Here is a 16,762-nt window from a genome sequence, read left to right on the forward strand (position 1 = left end):
TTCTGTATCTATGTTCATCAGGGATATTAGCCTGTAGTTTGTTTTACAGTATCTTTGGTTTGGTGTCGGGATAACGGATGGCTTAGCAGAACGAGTTCAGAAGCTTTCCTCCCTCTTTAAATTTAGGAATGGCTTAAGATGGCTAGGTATTAATTCTTCTTTAAATGTTTGGGAGAATTCAGTTATGAAGTTGCCTGGCCTTGGACTTTTGTTAGTTTATTTTTATTACTGCTTCAATTTTATTATTATCAGTCTATTTAGATTTTGTCTTTGTGGTTCAGTCTCTGAAGTTTTTAGGTCCCTAAAAACTCATCCACTTCTTATAGGTTGTCCAATTTGTTGGCGTAAAACTGTAGTATTCTTCAATGATTCTGTATGTCTGTGGTATCAGTTGTACCTTCTCCTGCATTTCTGGTATTTGAGCTCTTTTTTTGTTGATGAGTATGTCTAAACGTTTGTCTGTTTTGTTAATCTTTTCAAAGAACCAGTTCTTAGTTTCATTGATCTTTTCTATTCTTCTATTAGTCTCTATTTCATTTATTTCCATTCTGATCTTTATATTATTTTGTTCCTTCTGCTTACTCTGGGTTTTGTTTTTTCTATTTAGGTGTAAAGTTATTTATTTGGGATTTTTCTTGTTTCTTGAGGTAGGCCTGTATAGGCATGAACTCCTCTCTTAAAACGGCTTTTGCTGTATCTCATACATTTTGGAAAGTTTTCATGTGTCTCAAGGCGGTTTTTGATTTCCTGTTTGATTTCCTCTAGGTCTTTTGTTTAGTAGCATGTTTAATCTCCACATTTGTGTCATTTTCCCTACAATTTTCTTCTTAGAGTTACTTTCTGGTTTCATGCCTTGATTGAAAACAACTATGTGATTTCAATCCTCTTTAACTTGAGACTTGTTTTGTGGCCTAACAGGTACTCTGTAATGGAGAATGCCCCACGTGCTCTTGAGAAAATGTTTTTTTCCCTACAGGTTTTGGGTGAAATGTTCTGTAAAAATCTAAAGTGAAATTTCAGGCCATTGTTTTCTTATTGGGTGCAGCATCTGGACGATCTCTCCAGTGATGGAAGTGGGATATAAAAGTCTTCTGTTATTCTATTTCTGTCAGTCTCCCCCTTTATGTCTATTAACATTTCCTTTTGCATTCAGGCATTTCTGTGTTGGGTGTGTAGACATTTAGTTGTTACATCCTCTTGGACGGACCCCTTTATCATTATGTAATGTGCTCCTTCACCTCAGTCTGTTTGGAATGAGGTTAGAGGGAGTTCAAATTAAGGCATCTGAGGCTGGAAAGAGCTTAATGGGTTTGATAAATAGGATATGACCAGTGTTCCTAAAGAATATTCCTACTATAGAGATTAAGTCAGATTTGGTGAAATGACAGCAGGAACTGACAAAGAAACTCTGTTCCGTGTAAGAAAAGAGAGAGAACTCCTGCTTGAAGGGGGAATAACGGGAAAAATTTCGAAAATGAACTGAACTGATTTCAATTTGCTCCTAAGCTGTCCTGTATAATATTCTCCGTGGTAGACACTGAGCTAGGTGTCACCAATGTTCAGAACAAAGCTGCAAGGTCCATGTTTTCTTCATTGTACAACTGAGCATTTGTAGCCAGAATATGACAACACTTACTAACTAGTTTGGACAAGTTATTTGGCCAGTCTAAGGCCGTTACATTAAACGAGGATAATGCTACCTACCTCATCACTGTTCCAAAGATTTAATTGTTGTAAACACACACACACACACGTATAAATGTGTATACAGAATATGTATAGGTGCATATAGAATGACACTTAGCAACTTAACACATATTTCTGGTACTGCAATGAGAGAAAATTAACATTGGCTAAGGTGCAGCCATGTTGGCTTAACTGACTTTACCTGCAGGCTTCCTTTATGTGCACACAGCTCTATCTGAGCAATCGTCTTTGACATGCAGGCGTCTTCTCTTCCTTCGTAGGTACTGGATGTAAGTAGAGAAGGCAAAGAAGAAGTCTTCTACGGGCCCACGCTGCCTTTTGCTTCCAATGGAATAGCAGCGTGCTTCCTTCCAGCTCCGTATTTCACGTGCCCTAATCTTCAGACTCTTCAAGTGCCTCATCACAGGATTGGCACCGTCTGAAAAGCCAGTGCTGTTATAACCGTTATGAAGAGGAGGGAAAAAAGCCTGACTGTCGGATACTGGGCATGAAGGACTCAGTGCTCAATGCTTCCTTGTTTTGTTTTATAGGTCTTATATTCAGATAAACGTTAGCAAAAAAAAAAAAATTTCTAAAACACATAACCGGTAATTCCCGTCACCCTTTGCAGTGTGTGTGACGTGTAACACAATAGCGTACGTATGACTTCTATTGTGGTGTGGCTTAGTGTCAACCTAATGGTCCACTACTGTTCTGTGGCTCTTCAGAGCATTTTTCCCCATTTTTTCTAATCAGCACTGTCTAGGACAACATGACAGCATCAGCCAGTCAGTTTATTTCCAAGTGCTGTCATCACTGACCTTTAGAAGAACGTCAGTACTCAGTCCCTGTACTCCTTAAACCTGGGTTTGGAAACATTATGCAGCCCCATTCAGAAGAGACTCGCCGTTAGGACATAAATTTCAAATGCCGTATTTTATTTAAGGTAATGCAAATAGCAGCAGTACAGTGGGACAGCAGTTGGAGTACCCGGAGTTTTCCCCTTGGCCACTACTGTGATCTTGGGCCAGGGGCTTACCTTTACAGTACTTCAATTTTCCCACTTTTAAGGAGGATAGTACTGATTCCCACATTAATTCAGACGGATGTTGTGAGGATTAGGCAAAGGCTCCGAAGTACTTTCCCTAAGGAAAAAATATTACTCAAATTCCAAGGTATTTTACTGTCTTTAGAATCTTCTAACTGAACAGGGAGATTATTTTTGAGGTTTAAAAACTACTAGGAGAACTTCAAACACACGCTGTGGGATAAATGATTCTAAAAAGCATGTGTAAGAGATAATGCTAATTTGGGAAAAGGAACTTTATTAAAGCCAAAGATATCTAACCTTGTACAAATCCTTGCCTTGAATCATAACTCAAACATCTCCTTTAAATTCATTTAGTAAAAAATGACATTTTATACTAGAAAAAATTAGTTGTACTAATTTTGGTATCATAAAGAGCTTGGACATAAATTTGAACCTGGAATCAGTAGTTCTAATACCATATTTTTTGGACTATAAGACACACCTCCCCCCCAAATTTGACAGGAAAATGGGGGTGCATCTTATAGTCCCAATGTAGCTTACCTGGCTCCCGGCGGTGGAGCGTGTTTTTCCTGTTTTCCTCCTCTAAAACCTAGGTGCGTCTTATAGTCCCCCAAAATACGCTAAGTTTTTCCACTTTCTTAAAGGTTATGTCAATCTTGAGTCCTTGTGGGATTCTTCCCCTCCACCAAGACATATTTTATTACCACCACTTTTAATAATGCATAAGGATTATTTTTAGGCTAGGTTTTTGGATTTGCTTTGTCCACAACAGAAAATAAAACAACTCAATGATCAATTTGAACATTCAGCCAACAACTATAACTTGAGTTTTCCCCTTTTCCTAATCTTGTTGGGATCTAAGTTACCTTTATTAACAGATTTTACTTTTTTCCTTGGCCTAGTTTAACCTCTCAGTACTCGTTGATTTATAGGAAATTCTCATTTATTCATGTAAATACTTTATTCTAAATACAGAATCCACTAATTTTATGTTATAGGATACCTAAAATGTTAATTTTTAAGTATATACATATAACTATTGGTTATCCAGACTATAGGGCGGGAGAGGAGAAAGACCAGTAGTGAAGAAAAAAAGTGAAAAAAACAGATTCAGTTTAGGCAGACAAAACCCATAAGGGTATTTTTACAGTTCTGAAAGTGACATTGGTAATTACTACTTAGAAGGATGACAGAGAATCTCTTCAAAAGGTGGAAGTCATCTAAACAAAATTTTTAAAATGCCTTACCAAGTCAGGAAAATCTTTTCGACAAGGACCTATGCAAGAAATATCAGACTCATTAATTCTTCTGCTTGATAATTTTTCCCCGTAGCAGTTTTACCTTATAAAACCACTAAAATCTATTTGTAACCCCAGACCCTATATTCAATGAACGAAAGGGAAAGGATCTAAAAATAAGTTTGCTTGGTGTTAACTGAAAGGCAGCCTGAGAGAACTCTTATCTCTGTGTAGGCTTCTAAGTATTCATTTAAGACAAATCATTATACACTACCAAACCTCTCATGGGTAAACACAGCATTCACTACTATTACAGAATTGAACTCAGAATTTTAAAAAACTTTACATAGTTTTCAGAAACATACTTTATAGTTATAGCCAAAGAACAGCATCCAAATTACATCTGTCCCCTAGAAAAAGAACTCATAGATCATTTGTAATCAGACCCTTTTCCTCCAATTATCAATACTAAAACAAAGTTAATAAGAAAAACCTATGTTTGGTCATATAAATTCAATTCCATTGAAACTATTCAAATATATATTTTCCATTTAAGTGTACTATTCTATAGTAATTCATTTTGTATTTTCAAAATTGAAGTCCATATAGTATTTGTATTTAAATTATTAACTTGAATTTCCATAGGAAAACCACGAAACTTCCAACCTTTCAAACAACATTTCAGGATTTTACTTTAAAAAAGAAAAAGCAGTAGTGCATACATCACAGCAGAGTGTTCTTACTGTGGGGAGAAAAGCCAGCGAAGACACGAATCTCCAAAATACTTTGTGTGGACAGTGCAATACAGTTCCTTAGATCCTTAATACCATAATGCCAGTTAGGTTATGGGTATTTTTCATACTCTTTCTCTGAATTTCCCTCACAGTTTAACCAGAGGTGCACTGTATCCCCTTCAGAGACTGCAGGAGCTGAGAAACTGGTGTTTTGCTACAGAGTATAAAAGCAATAGTAATAAGATAGAAATTATTTCTCCTGCCAACATGGCTCATTTTTATTTTGGTTTTCAAATAGTCAATGTCATAAAAAGGGAGGTTGAATAACCACGGGCGCAGTGTAAGTTAAATACATATATTTTATTATATATCCTTATATGCACAAAATAATTTATAAACGTGTATAAAATAAGAATGCCCAGAATTTTTCTAAAAGTACAATTCACAAATGCAATAAATCAAGGAACTATTAACACACCAAAAACTTTAATAGGCAGAAATCGGTCAATTCCAATCATATGGTACTGATTTTGGTAACCTTACCAATATAGTTTTATCACAGAATCAAAATACAAGTGTCATCTTATTAAATATGTGAGAGCATGCTACTTTGCTAGCTTCCCAAACCAACTGTTTTAGCCTAACAAAGCACGTTATTTATACTGCTATACTGTACTAGGGGGACCCAAAAAAGACCTGGAATTTATAAATTGTGTACATATACTTACATGTTTAAACTTCAGTCACCTTCAAAGTACTCTCTATTTCATGCAATACACCTATCAAGATGTTCATTCCACTACTCAAAACAGTTTTTTAACTCGTCAACTTTGATGCCTTTTAGTGCATCTCCTGGTTTTTGTTTCACCTCTTCCACATTGGCAAAATGTTTCCCTCTGAGGACTTTTTTCATAGGGGGAACCAAAAGTCACTTGGGACAAAATTGGGTGAATAGGGCTGTTTAGCTGTTTTTAATCAAAAACTGCTAAACACTCAGTGAGGTGTGGGCAGGTACGCTCGTAAATCACCCATCATGAAATTGGCACACGTGTTAAAAGTCTTAAAAAAAAAATGCACTGAAGCCAAATGCAGCCTCTCACGACACCACCAGCTGGTACACTGATGCAGATGGGTTCCTAAAACACTCACCTAGTGGGGGAAGCCTGTACTACAAGGGGTCCACCCTCCAGAAGATAATTCCGTTTTTTTTACATACACTTGTCTGACAAGGCAATATTTTTAACCATAGGAGGAAAAGAAAGGAGATCAGTTTTTGGAAAATGTTAAGGTTTATGTAAAAAGTCTACCAACCTATAAGCAGTAGATTGACAGACTTTTAGGGAGGTTTCTAGGACATCTACCTTTTACCTTTGAAACACAAGCACCAAGTTAACATGTATATTCAGGGAAGGTAGGTTTCATATAGGCTTTTCCCAGCGGCAAATTTTTGAATCACATATAATCTTAAAGGAGACATCCAAGTAAAAATTGTTGGAAGTCTGTAAAATACATGAAAACAAATCCATGGATAACTCTTTATGAACAAAGCGGCTTCAACATTTTGTGATAAAGCATGAGAGAAGATAGTACTGATGATGAACACATACACATAGTCTCACAGCCCACAACCAAGTGTTTTTCACATAGATGCCCAGGCAGAAAAAGTTACACTTAAGAAGAAAAGAAAATATGCTAGGAATAGGTAAAGATATAAAAATTTTAAACTATGAAACTGTTCTAATGCAAATAAACTCAATACTAAATGTTTTTTGTAAAGAGACAATTCTCTATGTTTTTTGTTTTTCTCCCTCATGGAACCCTAATTCAATGTTCAATTAAAATTTAAATCATAACCAAATCTGAATGTCCTACAAAGTCGTTTCATCAGCCTGTTGTCCTTCAATCATCGCTCTTACACTGCATCTGACAGCTTACAGAAATTATCAATACTTGACCGGCACACTCTCAGAGTATAAAGTGAACACAGCCTTGGGACAGCCAGCCTAAGGCAGTCCAGTCTCGGCTGGAGGTGAGTTCGGACAGGAAAGGCGGCCAGATGGCAGAGTCTCCTGACTGAAGGGTTTCACTGTCAGCTTATTAACGATGGAAAGCAATTTGAAGGCACAGAGCAGAAACGTAACAAGAGAAAAGTAGTACTTTAGGAACAAATGTCAGAACTGTGAGAAGGATTAACTGAAGAAAAGGAGACCAGAGATAAGAGATTATAGTGCTCAATAAAAAAACCAGTTTAGATGCATGAGATGGCAAAAAACAGCAAGAGCCTGTACTGCTGGTCAGCCGGAAGTGGGGAACATGGAGCTCACCCTGAAGTTTCACAGCTAAGTAACCTGGGAGAACAGTGTATTCCCCTGGTAGAGAATAAAGACAGGAGGTGCTGACAAGGGCAGCCCAGCCGGTTGCCGTGAGATTTCTGGAGGATCAGATCAGACAGCTAGCTTTAGAGAGAAATTAGCCCCGGAAAGAGATCTGAGAAAATTATGAGCCAGTGTTATCCATTGACGACAACAAGAATGCTGAGACAGAACAGGTGAAGGACCAGATCGTAATGTTGGGGACAAGCAAGAAGAACGTGAAGATGCTCTCCAGTACAGTGTAGGCAGGAAGGGGCAGTATCACGAAGAGTGGGCTGAGACGGTAAAGGAAAATGCAGGTGTCACGCAGAGGCCAAAAAACGTGAGAAATGAGAACATATGCTTCCATTTCACCAAAAGAGAGTGACTTCCAAAACAAAAGGCAGAAGCAGCACCCTCGGAGATCACGGTACTTAGGAAAAGGGGGTATTAAGGAAGCCGACATAAGGTACTCTAGCTCTGGGAATGGAAAACGACAAGACCAGAGTAATAAGTGAAGGGCCAGGGAAGATTTTCAAGAAAAGGAACTGAGTCATAATTTTTCTCTTCAGTTAAAAAAACCCAGCTTCTTTAAAATTTTCATTATAAATAATTTAAAAAAAACATCTGTATTGGTAGACTTTTTGTTGCAACTGTTTTTTTAAGTACAAATTTTAGTTGTTATTAGCACATACAGTTATATATCCTAACGCATGACTCAGCAGCATCTTTTTTATCCCTTAAAAGTTTTATGCACTATGGTGCAAGATTCTCAGATATCTTTATCAATCTCCCTTGGAAAACAGAAAAGTACATAAACTATACATAATCCCTTTAAAAGCATCGCCTTAAATAGATAAAATAGTTTAATCAGTCACTATCATAATGACAAGAAATTCATTGCTACGAGGTCTATTAAGTAACTGTGAAGAGACTTTCATTTCCTTGAAGAAGAGTTAGTTTCGGGAGAAAACAGGACTATTTGTATGTCTTGAAAACAACAGATAAATTCTTTAGATTTCAGATTACAATTAGGAGAGGTCTACTAACTATATTTTTGCTGATTGCAATACATTTCATTTTTAAAGATACTTTTTGGGCCAGAAAGGGGTTAGAATGTTTTCTTGAAGGAATACAACTATGATAAAGACCAGAGTCCCAAGAAGAAAGCAATCCATGATGCATAAGCAAACATTCAAAAAAGAAAAGTAGGATCATTCATCTAGGGCACATCAGAGAAAGAGGGACAAAATTGAGACTTTTTTACCTTTGTGCAGGAATAATACAATAATTATGTCTGTACATATCTAAACTGAATATAGATCACCAAATATTTTCACATACATTATCCTACTGATTTTTATCAGGACACTATAAAATAGAGAAAGAAGAAAGTGAGGTTTAGTAAGGCTAAGTAATTTGCTCAAAGTCACAAAGCAGAGCTAGGTCTGAGGCCCAGGTGGGTTCCAACACTAGGACTGGAGCGCCGTTTACCAAACAGTGCTCACCACCCAAGGGGTCAAGGGCCCACCGGTGAACTGAATCCGGCTGGGACTGTTGGAGAGTTAAGAGACAACAGCCGCTTAAAGGAACTAAACTGGTTCCCTCTAAATCTGTAAGATGCAAAGTTATCAGACACTCTAATTAATAAAGAGCAAGGAGATAAATCAGCTGACTTTTCAGACTTCTGTTTTTGTTATATTAAGATTTTCCAGAATATTATTATTTACCCCCTTCTTATAGACTCTTGTTTATCCTCCCCCTGATACGTCTGTTAATGACAACTCCAAAAGAAAGAACAAACAGACACAAACATCTGGCAACTGTTGGAACCTAAACAAGCACTGTTGGCTTAAGTGTTAAAAAATATGTGTATACACATGTATATAAGCCGCATAATCATTTCGGCAGATTCAGTCTCATTTCTCAAAGAGGTAAGCAGTCTTGGTAAAGGTTTTTTTATTAACTTGCCTCACATATAATATAAAAAAATGGTAACAGTCCTATCTCCTGACCCTTTCCCCCTTTCAAAAAGACTTGAGAAGGTATCTTATTAAAACATAACTTGTAAAAAAACACAACAAACACAAATCACAAGACATAAGTCACTATAGTAAAAAGTCCACGGATTAACAAGGTTGCTTAGTAACTGTACACAGATAACGCTCCCAGTCAGAAAAAGTATCTTTAATTTAAAATCTCTTCAAATAGAATGTGGTTTTACCAAGTTCCAAAGGTCCTATAACATAGAAAGTAATCTTTATTTACTTATTTATATACTAAGTATACGCACAGGTACGGAAGAAAAAGATCCTAGAAAATAATTCTGACAGAAGAGGACACAGTTCATTAGAAGGAGTCAGAATGATTCGCAGCAGCTAGTTATAACGACAAGAAGAGGTGAGTCACAAAGCACATCAGACGCTATCGTTTTCCAGTCTCTGTATCTCATCTTGCCCCGTCCGTCCCAGGCCAGATAAAAGTTTGCTATAGGCTTTCCTGTTTGAGAAACAAAGAGAGAAGGCCGATATGTTTACTGCCTTTTCCATTATTTTTCATTTACACATTTACAAATTGAACCTGCTTGAACGTGTTTGTTCACTCATGTGATGTGATCGAAGTATTTTGATTCTTTAACAAACTCCATGACCTGTGAATCTAGGATGAGTGCTGAGCCCTTTAAAACCATCTCTTTAGGACTACAGGTTTATCTCCACAACGTTGCATTACCCTGAGTAGTTCAAGTACTGTCCTTAGTAGGGCTTTAAACCTATTTTTTTTAAAAAGCCTATTTATCTTTTACCAAAAACCTTACTATCTAATTGGGTCACTCAGCCTATTAACTGGATACACATGATATAGTTTAGTAAATCAAGCATCCTTCAAAGGACTGATTCACCACCATAAATTTCATACAAAACAAGACACACGAGGCTCTATGGTCTCCTTCCCAGTGAGGAATACAATGTGTTCAGAGCGACAGCAGAACTGGTAAAACAGAGCTTTCTAAGGGGGTCACTCTGAAAAGACCCACGTGTGAGCGGTGTGCCACTCACAGTACTGTGACGTCTTTCCACTCTGTACACACCAAATTCTGGGGAATGGAAAAGTAAGCCATTTGTAGAGTGTGAAATCTAGATTTTTAATTATGCCCAAAAGAATGTAATCAAATGATCAAACATACCTTAGAGTGATATTTCTGCCAAGGCCCCATTTCTGCTCTGCATCTCTCAGGGCCTGAGTGAGGGCAGGAACCAAGTGAAGGACGACCTGCTGGTCCAGCACTGCTACTGTTTCTAAAATGCTGTAGGTCTGGCTGGTGTAGCTCATACCGTAATTCTGGATGAAGTCCCTGGAAGTAAATCAAGTTACAAAGAATCACTTCGGGGACAATTTCTGGGGAGGTATCTACATGGCAATTAGCTATAACCTGAACACAGGAAAAATCATTTTATGTAAGATTACCTTAAGAATCTAGAGTTAAGAATAAGAAGACGGTAACACTTAAAAACGCAGGGCAGGCGTGGCTTATTTCAGAGTGAGCTATGAAGAAAGTGCTGGCACTGAAGGGAGGAGGGAGAGTAGGAGTCCCAGGAGGGTAGATAAGGGAATCGAAGCCCAGGGCTTTTTTGCTACAGCCTGTATGTTGAATTCTGGGTGCTAAGGATGTGAAAGAAACTAAGAAAAAAATAAGTCTGCTTTCCTAGATATTTTTTTTAGTACTTCATATCTCTAGATAAATGAAACAATACTTTTATGAGAAAAGCAAGTTATTAATAATATATTTTTATATTTGGAACTGAACAAGAGGCTCTAGACCCATAGGAGACCTTTATAAATAAGAATTACATATTTCAACCCTAAAATTTCCCCTCTCACCCAACAAAATAAAAACCACCTTAATAAACTGTACATAACAAACATGCATCATTTATTCCCAGAAATCCTTTCTCCCCCTTACGGTTTCACAATTTTCACAAATGCATTTATTTTCGTGCTCACCATGTAAACAAACTATAAACACCTGACGAGGGTCAACTGTGTGACGAGAACAAACACTGAGAAATCAAAGATCCAACACAGAAGAAAATGACCCCACAGTACTTATTATGGTAGTGCCAGGGTAGAGATATGTATGATAAAGGTAAACTGGTAGACACTATGAGAAAGAAATACTTGAAAATACTGCCTTAAAGGAAATACTGCCCTGACAGCACAAAAGCAGCAAAGCAGGGAAGAAAGAAGTTCCTTACGTGGCATCGTTATTCTTGGAAACAAGCAACAGACCGACTCCTACACAGTCCGTGCTTCACAAGTGAAATACAGTGGGGCTTTCTGGGTCACCAGTACCTCAAGCACCTAACGCACCCGTGATGTGCACTTCCAGGCTGCACCCCCAGTAAACACTCAGCAGCTCCGAGGGCCTGTGCTCCGGTCACCGTGACCCAGCTTCCCACCTTTCAAATACCTGTGAGGGTCTCCCCAACCAGATGCACAGGTAATTTCAAGTCGGCTCACTTCTCTTGCTCCCTGGCACGTTTATTTATTCATTTTTTAATAAAACAACACAATGTAACAAAACTACTGCCAAAAATACAGTAATTGAAATACTATAAACAAGTAGTAACACATTATGTTTTGGTTAATTAGTTATTTTAAAAAGACATGTTGGCTGTCAAATGGCTGGCAATAGTCTCCTTGCCAGTTGGCATGTTTTCCAGTTACCTAAACACGGAAGTCAGCTGGGCGGCGGGTTCTCCTTCTGACCCCACTTGGCAGGCTTTTACCATGTACTGCAAGTTCTCTGTGGCTAGCCTTTTAACTGGGAAGGAAAATTACAGCATTATACACTGTGCCTGAATTGACCATCTGGATCCTCATTTTTATAAACACTTTTGACTTAGAAAAATATGTTGTTTTCTTAAAGTATGTATATGCTTTCCTGTTATTTCTCCAAATGAAATAGTTATGAGTTTTTGTTTTCTCCCAATGCATATCTCCCAATCTATCTCCCTCTCATTTTAAGAAAATATAAAAAGCTGTAGAGTCTACTTTTTACAACTTTATACCTGAAAAAATACATATGAAGATATGTCTTTCTCTTCGAAAACAGCCTATATGCAAAAAACACTACACTGTCCTACCTCTGTAGGCAGTCACACACTCACAAAAGCCAGCCTTTAACAACTCAGCCGATTTGCAGACAAGCAGATTAGTTTTTTTACTTCGTAAGCATATTTCTCCCACCCACTGACAAATATATACATAGCAAACTAGAATCTGAATATTTACCTTCCTTAAAATTAGTCAGATACATATATATAAAATCAACCATTTTTGATGCTGTCTTCCTATCAAACAGCAAAGTAACAAAAAGAACACTTGTATTCTTTAAATATTTAACCAAATCCTTTAAATGTGTGCACTTGTACATAAATTTTTTAAAAAAAATCAAAATCACTGTAAAAAATCCAACATGTTCCAAATGCTACTAAATTTTTTGTGTTGTTTTAGGCCCATTAAATTTAAGTAGCTGGGGGTGGGGAGTGCTTTTTTTAAGAATAAAAAAATTTCAGAAAGTGTAGTCCCGTTTTAGAAGAAAACACGATGCACATGAACTTAAGTATTTAGAAACAATGTTTTCTGTGGCATAAGATAGTGGCTAAAGAAGACACAGTATACTTGTCTTTACTGAGAAAATAACTTCTCCCCCTGGCTGGTGTGGCTCAGTGGATTGAGTGCAGGCTGTGAACCAAAGGATCACCCATTCAATTCCCAGTAAGGGCACATACCTGGGCTGTAGGCCAGGTCCCCAGCAGGGGGCATATGAGGGGCAACCACACATTGATGTTTCTTCTCACCCTCTCTCTAAAAATAAATAAACTCTTAAATAAAATAAAATAATTTCTCATATTAGATACAATTCTAGAACCAATATCACTGGTTCTTTTTTTTTTTAAGATTTTAATTATTTTTATAGAGAGGGAAGGGGAATGAGAACGAAAGGGAAAGAAATAATGTGTGAGAAAAACACTGATCAGCTGCCTCTTGCAACGCCTCCAACTGGGGACTTGGCCCACCACCCAGGCAAGTGCCCTGACCAGGAATTGAACTGGTGACCTTTTGGTTTGTAGGACGATGGCCAACCCACTAAACCATACCAGTCAGGGCTCACTGGTTCCTTTTAAAAGATGTTTTCTTGAAAAATTCCAAAAGGTCTTCTGTGGGAAAAGAACATGAAGAAATAGTTTTCAAAGCATATTAATAACAAGCTTTGTTTTTTAAACAACAGCTCTACTTAGATATAATTCATATATCATAAAACCTACCTTTTAAAAGTTCACAATTGTTTTTCTTATTTATTAAACTTTTTAATTTATTGATTCTATAGAGAGGAAGGGAGAGAGAAACATCAATCTGTTGCTCTACTTATTTACGTACTCATTGGTGGGTTCTTGTGAGTGTCTGACTAGGATCGGACCTGCAACCCTGGCCTGTCGGGATGACACTAACCAACTGCGCTACCAGCCACAGCATTTAATTGGTTTTCAGTGTATTCTCAGGTTTATGAAGCCAGCGCCTATGTAGTTCAGAACAATTGTATTATCTCCCCCAAAACTTTACATCTACTCAGCAGTCATTTCCTTCTCTTTCCCCCCTAGCCCAGGGCAATCTCTAATCTACTTTCTGCCCCTATGGATTTGACTTCTCTGGGAACTTTATATACATAGAATCATACAACATGTGGTCTTCTGTGACTCTCTCCTTTTTTACTTAGCATACAGCTTAAGGCTCGTTCACACTGTAAAATGTATCAGTACGTACTCCCTTTCTTTAGACAGCCAAATAATATTCCATAGTATGGATATGCCCCGTATTGTATATCCATTCATTAGCTGATGGACATTTAGGTTGTTTCCATTTTAGCTATTATGATTAATGCTGCTATGAATATTAATGCATAGGGTTTTATTTTAAAAATTTGCCATCTTTGTTACTTAATTAAATTGAGCTTTTTAAAAAATACTAGTCAATTTTTAAAAGATTTTTTCAACAGTTTTATTGCCATATATTTCTCATAACATACAATCCATCCATTTAACATGTGCAGTCCAATGGTTTTTCATATATTCACAAAGTTAGGCAACTATTCCCACAGTCGATTTCAGAATATTTTCTTTACCTTGGAACCTCCGCCCCCCACCCCCCGCCCCCGAGCCCTTTAGCTATCACTCCCTACCCTCTGATACCCTCTAAGCAACCAGTAATTCACCTTCTGTCTCTACAGACTTAACTAATCTGGATATTTCATGTAAGGGAAACCATATCATATGGAGTCTTTTCTAACTGGCTTCTTTCACTTAGAATAATGTTTTCAAGGTTCATTCATGTGGCATGTACCAGTACTTCACTCCTTTTTACAGCCAAATAATTGACTGTGTGGTGTTACATTTTAAAAATCTACCTATCAGGTGATGGGCAACCTACCTGTAGGCTACAATAAACAACACTGCTGTAGGCATTAATGTACAAGTTTCTGTGTGGACAAATGTTTTTATTAATTATGGGTGTACACCTAAAAGTGGCATTACCAGGTCACACGATAACTCTGTTTAACCATTTGACAAACTACCAGACTGTTTTCCCAAGTGGCTCCATCGTTTACATTCCCAACAGCAGTAAATAAAGGTTTGAATTTCTCTACTTTCAAACCTTGTTTTTAATCTGACTGTTTCATTATATTCAACCTGGTGAATATAATGGTACCTCATTGTGGTTCTGATTAGCATTTCCCTGATGAATAATGATGTTGAGCACCTTTTCAGGTGCTTATTAGCCATTTGTTTATGTTCTTTGGAGAAATGTCTATTCAAATCCTTTGCCTATATTTAATTATTTCTCTTTTTATTACTGAGCTGTAACAGTTCTTTACACATTGTAAAAATAAGTTCCTTATATAAGTGACTTGCAAATATTTTCTCCCATTCTGTCGGCTGTCTCTTCACTTTCTCAATAGTGTCCTTTGAAGCACAAAAGTTTTTCACTTTAAGTCCAATTTACCTCTTTTGTGGCTCATGCTTTTAGTGTCACATCTAAAAACTCATCACCGAATCCAAGATCATGGAAACTTACTCCAATGCTTTCCTCTAAGAGTTTTATGGATTTAGCTCTGACATTTAGGTCTATGACCCATTTTGAGTTAATTTTCCGATATGGTATCAAGTAAAGGTCCAAGTTCATTCATTACCCTTTGGCTAATTACCTGACTTAGCACAGTTTATTGAAAAGGGTATTTTCCCCTTATCAAGTCATCTTGGCACCTTAGTCCAAAACCAAACCAAACCAAACCAAACCAAACCAAACCAAACCAGACAGGTGCGCTTACTTCTGGACTCTCAGTTCTACTCCACTGAAAGATCTTTATGCCAGTACCACAAGGTCATCGTTATTGTTGATTTGTACTAAGTTTTGAGATTGCAAAGTGTGAGTCTTCCAACTTTCTTCTTTTTCACGTCCTCCACAATTGCCTATTCTGGGTCCTCCACAATTACATATTCTATAGACTCAGCTTGTCAGTTTCTACAGAGAAGTCTGCTGGGATTCTGGTAGAAGATGCACTGAATTTGCAGATCAATTTGGGGAAATAATCTGAGCAAACAGAAAAACAACTCTTCCTAGAGGCATCAGAGAAACGAGGTCATAGGGCAAACTGCTGCCCCCAAAACTGAACATAGAAGAATTTGTCTAATTCAGTTTAAATATTTCATTGTGTAAATGTACCATAGTTTTTGGATCCACTCGTTTGCTGATGGGCACTTAGGTTGCTTCCAGTACCTGGCTATTGTAAATTGTGCTGCTATGAACATTGGGGTGCACAGGTTCTTTTGGATTGGTGTTTCAGGGTTCAGCTGGGGTGGGGGAAGGGAAGGGGAGAAAAGGCATACAACTGTAATTGAATAACAATAAAAATTTTAAAAAATAAATAAATAAAAAATAAATATTTCTACCAGAATGAGCTCCAGCAGCAGGTTTGTGGTCCTTATAAGCTGTGATTCTCTTTATTTTCCTCTTTATTCAGTTTTATTTGACCTAATAGCTTTTGTTCAAAATAACAGTCGCAAGTATTTGTGCTCACACCTAATGGATATGTGAAATGAATGACAGCAATGTTACAACGGAGAGGAGACAGGGGTTGGGAACACTACGGTAAGGGGTACTCACACTACCACGAAGGAAAGCAGTGTCATTTGAAAGTGGACTTAGATTAGTTTAAATATACTACAAATTCTGGGGAAACCATTAAAAATAAAAAATTCTAAAGGAGTATATTTGGTGTGCTAAAAGAAAATACAATCATTTAAAGTGCTCAATTAAAACCATCAGAGAAGGCAGAAAAGGAACAGGATATTAAGAATAATAAACGCAATGAATAGTACATATACAGTAGATATTAATCCAAGTATATCAATAATCACTTTAAATTTGAATGGCCTAAATTAAATGACAGACTGACAACAGATCAAAAAAGAAGACCCAACTGTATGTTGTCTGCAACTGTGGCTACTTTAAATATAAAGACATGGACAGATTAAAGGGAAGGAGAAATATATGCAATGCTAACACAACTAAAAACAGAACTGTAGCAGATCTATTATTTCAGACAAAGGAGGCTTCAGAACAAGTAGAATTATCAGAGATAAA

The 16,762-nt window shown here is 37.3% G+C and overlaps 2 protein-coding genes across 10 annotated transcripts in view; one reads left to right on the plus strand and one right to left on the minus strand.

The window, feature by feature from the left end:
* Nucleotides 1-5,497, plus strand: part of KLHL32 (kelch like family member 32) — a 196,768-nt gene extending 191,271 nt beyond the window's left edge. For all 9 annotated transcript variants that reach the window (XM_045188615.3, XM_024551742.4, XM_045188614.3 and 6 more), the window contains one exon: nt 1,968-5,497. In XM_045188615.3, the coding sequence (XP_045044550.1) occupies nt 1,968-2,129 (162 nt within the window). In that variant the 3' untranslated portion in view covers nt 2,130-5,497. The remainder of the gene's footprint in view (nt 1-1,967) is intronic.
* Nucleotides 5,498-5,628: 131 nt separating this feature from the next.
* Nucleotides 5,629-16,762, minus strand: part of MMS22L (MMS22 like, DNA repair protein) — a 124,898-nt gene continuing 113,764 nt past the window's right edge. The window contains exons 23-25 of the mRNA XM_024551746.4: nt 11,786-11,882; nt 10,245-10,412; nt 5,629-9,559 (exon numbers count right to left, since the gene is read on the minus strand). Coding sequence (XP_024407514.2) covers nt 9,478-9,559; nt 10,245-10,412; nt 11,786-11,882 — 347 coding nt within the window. The 3' untranslated portion in view covers nt 5,629-9,477. The remainder of the gene's footprint in view (nt 9,560-10,244; nt 10,413-11,785; nt 11,883-16,762) is intronic.

Source organism: Desmodus rotundus, chromosome 11 (genome assembly GCF_022682495.2).
Source record: "Desmodus rotundus isolate HL8 chromosome 11, HLdesRot8A.1, whole genome shotgun sequence".
NCBI classification, from domain to species: domain Eukaryota; kingdom Metazoa; phylum Chordata; class Mammalia; order Chiroptera; family Phyllostomidae; genus Desmodus; species Desmodus rotundus.